Source organism: Labrus mixtus, chromosome 15, assembly GCF_963584025.1.
Source record: "Labrus mixtus chromosome 15, fLabMix1.1, whole genome shotgun sequence".
NCBI lineage: Eukaryota > Metazoa > Chordata > Actinopteri > Labriformes > Labridae > Labrus > Labrus mixtus.
This window is the reverse complement of record NC_083626.1, coordinates 8,768,444-8,776,151: the sequence shown is the minus strand read 5'-3', so window position 1 is coordinate 8,776,151 and position 7,708 is coordinate 8,768,444. Positions and strand designations below refer to the sequence as shown.

The 7,708-nt window shown below is 43.5% G+C and overlaps 1 protein-coding gene across 1 annotated transcript in view; it reads left to right on the top strand.

Moving 5' to 3' along the window:
* The first annotated feature begins 265 nt into the window (after positions 1-265).
* Positions 266-7,708, top strand: part of LOC132990302 (copine-9-like) — a 66,596-nt gene continuing 59,153 nt past the window's right edge. Inside the window, exons 1-2 of the mRNA XM_061058475.1 lie at positions 266-638; positions 3,333-3,373. Coding sequence (XP_060914458.1) covers positions 559-638; positions 3,333-3,373 — 121 coding nt within the window. The 5' untranslated portion in view covers positions 266-558. The remainder of the gene's footprint in view (positions 639-3,332; positions 3,374-7,708) is intronic.

Here is a 7,708-nt window from a genome sequence, read left to right as displayed (position 1 = left end):
TATTTTTACGTTTTTGGGACTCTAGGAAAAAAATGTTACCCGAGGTGAAAGGTAATTTCCATCTTCTTCAATTTAACTCTGAAGGCACGAGTAACAGGTGACTTACGGGGAAAATGACAACACAATCACAGAGGTGGGTGTGGGAGAGAGCAGGAGAGAGGGGGGGGGGGGGGGCACCGTGTTGTTTTTCGGAGCCTCCGGTTGGCTGCACCCCCCCCTCCTCCTCCTCCTCTTCCTCCTCCTCTTCCTCCTCCTCAGCTCCGGACAGACTCATGGAGCGCACCGAGCCCGAACGCGTGAAGGATGCATAAACTTTAAAATCTGCCTCACAACTTTCACCGTCTCTCTCTCTCTCTCCCTCTATCTCCCCCCCTTTCTCTCCATCCTCTACAGTCTCCCTCCTCCGCTGCTCTCCGCTCCACAAACCCGGCACAAGAAGATCTCCACTATGGATTTACTGCGCGCTCACTCTATCTATTAAATGATCACATCTTCTCCGTCGGGTGTCTTTTTTTTTTCTCTTTCTCTGTCGGATGCTCGTTAAGGACGCGAGTCGAGATGATGGCATCAATAGGAGAATTCGACCCTCTCAACACCAGAGTCCCTGCAACTAAAATAGAAGTTACCGTGTCCTGCCGGTAAGAACGAACTCTCACAGCCTGCGTAAATCCTACCTGTGGAAAGAATCCGGATTAAAGCAGATTTTAAAAAGTCTGTTATCTCACATGCATAGTGTAGAATCTGCTGATATCACAGGGAAATTATTTTAAATAATATCTATCTATCTATCTATCTATCTATCTATCTGCCCTTTGCTTTATGGTAAATAGTTCATCCCATTAGCCAATTAGAGTCTGACTAATTAAAAATGCTGGAGACTCTCTTGATGCTGTCTGATGAAATCCAGTCAATGACCCATGACATTGCTATTGATATTTGATTTTAAGACAGTGGACGGCTGTCGCTCAGTCTGTAGGGACTTGGGTTGGGAACCGGAGGGTCACCGGTTCAAGTCCCGGTGCGGACCAAACACCGGAAATTGGTCTGGTAGCTGGAGAGGTGCAAGTTCACTTCCTGAGCACAGTGCCAAGGTGCCCTTGAGCAAGGCACTGAACCCCCCTCTCTCCACCAGCAATGGAGCGCTCGCTGTGGGCGGCCCCCCCTCACTCTGACATCTCTCCATTAGTCTATAGGATCCTGTTTGTGCATGTGTGTGTTTCAGTGTGTGTGTAAAACTGAATTTCACCTTCTCGGTATTAATAAAGTAAATCTTCTTCTTCTGCTAAAAAAATCAAGTCTGTGCATCGTGCAGCTTCATAATGACACAATTTTAAAAACACTGTGTGCAAATACAGGAATAATACTAATCATCAAAAACACATGATTAATATTGATTTAATAAACCAGCATCTACATGCACCTGCATTGCCTCTGTGGTGGCAGGCTGCCTTCTAGCTGAACGGTTTGCTGCCCTCCTTCTCACCAACTGGCCGGCTGACTGACTAACTGACGGAGCAGTGAGACTCAGTGAGGGGGGGGGGGGTTCTCGCAGACTGTCAGCCTGCCTGGAGGTGCGCTGACTGTCTCAGCAATCCACTCCTGAATAATGAATGTCCGGTGCTGCTGTGTGGTTACCTCCTGAGATGAGGCAGACTTGAAGTGGCCAGACACCTGAGTTAGACAGCCCACACCTGGGGGAGAGAGAGAGAGAGAGAGAGAGGGAGAGAGAGAGGTGGGGCGGAGGCTTTGAGTTTTTATCTCCCCCGTAAATGCTACAATTTCATTTTGAGACATTTTTAGCCTTGTTTTTTTCATGATATTTATTGTTTAAATGCTGTTTTTCCATCATTTACCTTCATTTATTGAGGCTTTGAACGGTTGTCATAGCTCAATAAATACTCACAAAACAGGAAAACAGTAAGCTCGGGGGTGTGTCCATAGAAACAAGGTGCAGGGACTAATTAACTGATGCATTTACTGTGGATAATGTGCAGGACTTAATTTATGTCATTATCAGGGGGAGATAGAATTAAGGTCCCAGAGGATGACTTATAGAGGTTAAGGAACAGAAACAAGGAAACACTCCAAGGTGGCAAAGCAGTCGAGGTGGATTTTAATTTACAGTGAGGCTAACTATCCTGTACAGCAGGATCGTATCATACAGACCTGCTGAAGAGAAACATAAAAGATGCAGCGACAAAAAAAAAAGGAAGGACATTGGAAAAGCCAGACGGTGCTCGACTCAAGGCGATGCCACTCTGACCTTTGCAGCTCTGCACAACAATCTCGACTGCCTCCAAGGACGTCCGACCTCCTCTGATATATTAGCTGGGTCGTACCACATCACAACGACGAGACATGCGTGTTATCAATTACCCAACCTGACCAGTGTTTCCCCTAACATCCATTTGGGGTCAAGGCCCACCCTCCTAACGTGACCTCACCCTAAGAGAAAGAACGGCACAAAATACTTTTTTTATGGAAATGATGGAATACATGTGCACTCGTTGAATCTCACAAGAGCATGGATACCTTTCACGTCTTTTATGTGACCGATTCCTCCCTTAATTTACAACAAACAAAAAACATGGGTGGGGGTAGGGGTAATATTGTCCCCCCCACACACCCCCATCAGGGAACCAGGCCACCACTCCTAAACTCACAAATAAACTCTGTGCACAGTATTCCAACATTTAAAAAAAATACTTTACAAGACATATTCAACACATTTAAAGGTGAGAAATGTCATTCAAATAGCATGTAGCATGTAGCGTCTTCGAACACCCCTCCACACCTGCCATACTTGACTCATTCCACTCACCTCTGTTTAAGCCAACGGCATGCTTTGGTTCCGTCTTATGATCTCAGTGAGTGACACGCTTGATGCACACAAGTTGATGATTGCTCAGTGATATTTATGGTCTTGGTCTTGACTCTGTCTCGATCCCTAAATGTCTTTGTCTTGTCTCGGTCTCAGAGCACTCTGGTCTCGTTTAGTTTGGTCTTGACTACAACACTAGAAACTGGCTCTAGAGGGGGGATGCTCTGTAGAAACAAAATTCCCTTTTATTTATTACTCTGATTCACTTACCAAAAAACTTTTTCTGTCTAGGCTCTGAGTAATTCCACTTAAAAATAACTGTTTAACAATGTTTAAATGTGATCTTATCCTTTACTAAATTTGGTCCATAACAGACTTTTTACCAGGAAAAAAAAGGATCATGTGAACTGTTAATACTGCACAACTTTTCATCACTACATTCCAGTTGTGCAACATGTGGAGCTGTTTGGATCCATTTGAACTCACACTTGTTTGTTTGTTGTTTCCTCAGGAGTCTGCTGGACGTGGATACATTCTCCAAGTCTGATCCCGGTATGTTGTTCACAGTTTCCTAAGAGAATTTGATATTGAACTGAATATCTGCTCTGCATTGAAGACCCTGCACTCTAAACTCAAGAAGCCTGTCGCTTTGTTTCTTTATGTTTTCTGAACATGCAGCATACTTCCTCATACCTAGACAGAATGATTGTACTCTCCCTCTGCCTCTTACTGTGTTAAAGAACCCAAAAGGTCAGAGCTCTCGATGGGTGAAGGATAAAACAGCGGAGCGAGGAGGGTAAACTAGGAAACAAAGACAGACTTGGAGTGAGTGAAAAGTCAGTGTTGAGGAAAGGTCAGGTCACGAGGCTGGCTGAGCTTCAGCGTGTCGGCAGAGAAATGACAGAAGAAGAGGAATTTAAGAGGGGGAAGATGATGCCTGCCTTTAAACTGCAGATACACATCCAAGAGGAGGAATGAATTCCAACAAGCTGTGGCCATGAAATCTTCATTTATTGTCTCAAACCAGGGGTGGTGGACTGTTCTGACTGTAGAGCTGTAGTTGGTACTCAGGCAGGAACTGTATCTCAGTTCTTTATGATCCCACATGAACACACATCCTGCCAATTTCTTTAAAGGAGCAATATGTAACTCTGACACCTAGTGGTTAAAATGGGTACTGCGGTCTAAATTCTGAATATTGTAGAGAGCCCCCCCCCCCTCCTCTCTTGAGTTGATGCTCACTCAGGTCACCATGTGGTGGACTCTGAAGCTTCAGTGTTTATCCAGCTCTGCATGGGTCTGTAAACCTTTCTGTGTTCTAACCTCTCTCCATTTTTCAAAAGCATCTCCAATATTGATCCTAGTTTGAGCACGTTTCTGCTCGTGGAGCTTATTAGAAACATGCAGAGGCTTTTTAGGTCGAGTACAATCACTTCTATCTGAACCACTTCTCTTGCCCGCTTCCATCGCTGCAACACCTGTTGGTTTGACCTGATAACTGCTCTCATATCTGACAAACCGAGGGGCGTCCAAAACGGCCGTGTGGGGGTCGCCTTAAAACCGCCTACCTTCTCTGGTCCAAACAAATCCAGAGCATTCAGGAGCAGAATCTAAAGTTAGAAGGAGGACATACTGGCTGCTGCATATGTTTGGATTTGTATCTTTAAACATTTTGAAAGTTTTGGTTTAACAAAGAAGCTATATGAAGACACCGTGGGCTCTCTAAATTGTGGTCAACAAATTGTCACAACCATCTCATATTTTCATGACTAAAGCAGTAGATTCATCTTAAGTTTGGTTAATAATGAAAATAATCACGAGTTTAAAGCCTCACTGTTTATAAACAATCCCCGTGACCACAAGAGGGCGTTGAGTAGTATTCAGGGTTTCCATTCAATGTGGTCAATCATGGTCACACGGCAGCCCAATGATCCAGGACCAATCACATGAGGTGTGTGGAGGTCCACTGTCAAAGGCCTTTGGTACACATACTATGATTGAAAAGCGGAAAGATTTTAAACCAGAGTCTCCACTCTTAGAACATCTGGCAACATCATCTTTGGAACCATCAGATCATCAGGCCTTTGGTGACTTTGGTCTGAAGGGGGGAATCAGCCCGATTATCTTGTAGTTAGTACCCCGCTTTGTAAGAGCATTCAGGAGCAGAATCTAAAGTTAGAAGGAGGACATACTTGCTGCTGCATTGTTGTCAGAGAAGCCAGCACTTCAACATAGCATGTTTCCTTAATGTCTGATCATACAGTAAGGTCACTTTATCATTTCACTCACTACACATCTCACTGACTGGTCCTGAAGGTAAACAGCGTGATGTGCCTGTGGGACTCGGTGAAAGCTGATAGAGTTTCAGAGTGATGCTTTGGATGGAAAATGCATCACGTTATCAAACAAAACCAAACAGGTGTGACTGCTTTCAGGTTTCTGTTTCTGCTGATAACATACTTACTGTTTTTTCATGTTTTGTCACAGTTTTTTAATGTGTGTGTGTGTGAAGCTCTGCCTGTAGACACAGCAGTCATCCAATATGTACTTTTACACTCATGAAACCTCTGGTGTATACTGAGGGTGTGGTGTATTGTTAGGTAACAGGAGGATTTAAATACGCTGGTTTAATGAACAGTGAAAAACCTGCACGAGTTATAGTCATGACATGGATGTGTCCTCACCTCTCCTGCTCTGTGCATGTCCTGAATTTAACTCCCCGTTTATAAATAGAGAAGAAGACAAATATAACTCGAGATTTCTTTATCAGTTTTTGAATCTCGACTGCATGAAGTGAATTTCAGACTGATGCTGGGGAGGCTTCACGGCCAATCGTCTCCCCTGCAGTAGGAAGTCTGTGTTGTCACTCCATTTGAAAAACTCACAAGAAAGACAAACTCTTGAATATTTATTTCATCTTTAAAGCGTTAAATCTTCCCCATTGCAAAGAAAATAAAGGGAATAAAACATGCAAACAGACGAGCAAAGCAGCCAGAAGAGGAAGAGCGGGACAACATTCGATGAACACTGACCATGCAGCGGGCTGTGAGCGCAGTAGTTAGAAAGTGGAATAGAAGATGTTGCATTGTTTCAGTATCTGATCAAAAGAACCAAATAAAGAGAGGGAGAGCATCTTTTCTGCACCCGGCATCAAAACTGCTCTGTTAAAACTTTTGTTCTACCTTCTACCTGAAGCAACCAAAACAAGTCCACTACCCCTTGAAGAAAAAAGAAAAAAATCAGTGTGTTGCCTTTTGAGAGCCTAAAGGGCGGGTTAGACTTTCTCAGACATAGTCACCCCAAATCAGCCAGACACACGTCACAGCTGGAGAGCACATCTGTCCCTAAACCTCACACAGGCTGCTCCTGAGGCTGAAGTGATGATGGCTGAGACTGGAAACACGGATGTGTGTGTGGAGCTGCTGGGCTCAAACCAGTACAGACACATGCAGTGGGACATGCCTTTCAGTTATAAGCAGATGTGGTGAACAGGGGTCCGAGCCGGCTGTTGCTGGGAGATGGGATTTGCGGAGATGTTATTGCCAGTTGTAACCCTGGTAACACAGACGGAAAAAAGGAAAGGGAGAGATTCAAACCTTTATCTGTCTGACTACAAATGAAAATATTTTCTTTGTGGCACATTAACATTTAACAAGTAACAAATACTAATACTAATACTAAATTACAATTATACAATGCAATATAGAGTTTGCAAAGTTGGAGATGAAAAGGTGTGCAGCTTTAATACAGTATGTGTATAGTATAACTGGTGTTCAGTGGTTACAGCTTTTTGGATTTGTAATCATTGAAGGTAAATTGAATTATGTAGAAGAAAGAAGAGAGGTAATAACATTTTGTTAACTGTAAGATAATTCATCTTGCTTTGTTTCTTACAGAAGTTTGAAAGTGGCAATAATGCAGATAAGTATACACATTTGGTTCAGGGATTAAGACGATACTATTGTTCAGCATTTCAGCAGTTGTTGCATCCTAACGTAAGGCCTGCATCCTCCAGAGTGTGCATTTTTAAAGATTCATTTTTGTGCTTTTTGTGCCTTTAATGGAGAGATATGACAGTGGATAGAGACGAAAACCAGGGAGAGAGAGAGGGGGGAATGACATGCAGGAAAGGAGCCACAGGTGGGATTCAAACCTGGGCGTCCGCTTGGAAGACTATAGCCTCCATACATGGGGCGCGCACTAACCACTGTGCCACCAGCGCCCCAGAGTGTGCATTTTTAAAGTTGTATTTTTAGGGCAAAAGAATTAGTGTAAAAAGTCCTGACAAAAAGCTCGTACTCTTGGTGTAAGTAGGCAGCAAAAGTGGTAAAGAGGTCCATAAAGAGCGCCTCTTAAACCCATTTATACCTCAGATGGACTGTGATTGGCTAAAAGGCCTTACTGTAGGTTTAGCAGCCAATAGCACAAGAGAGGATGAATACCTAAACACACTGCACATATAAACACATTCACCCGTGTGTTGGGGTGGTAATATGTAACGCAGAAGAATGTGTGGTGTTCATGTGTCTCAGACTATCATGAAAATTGAAAATAGTTTTTTAACAGAGTCTCATATCGTGTCTTCCCTCGTTACACTCAGTTTTCTTAGCAGGTGTCAGGTGGAACTATTTATTTAAGACAGGAGGATAGAAGGCCATCCATCAGCACACACATCACATCGTGCTGTCGGGGTCTATTACAGCGCCCAGATTGCTAAACACAAGTCAAGTCGTGATGGATGACTCGTTTTCCACAATTTGATAAATATGACCCATTATAGGAGGTCACCTGAACGCACCTCAGATGGGATTTTGAGATCGTGTTTCGTGAAACATCCATCGATTCATAGATTAATTAAGAAGGTGACAAAAAAATTAATACGTCAGA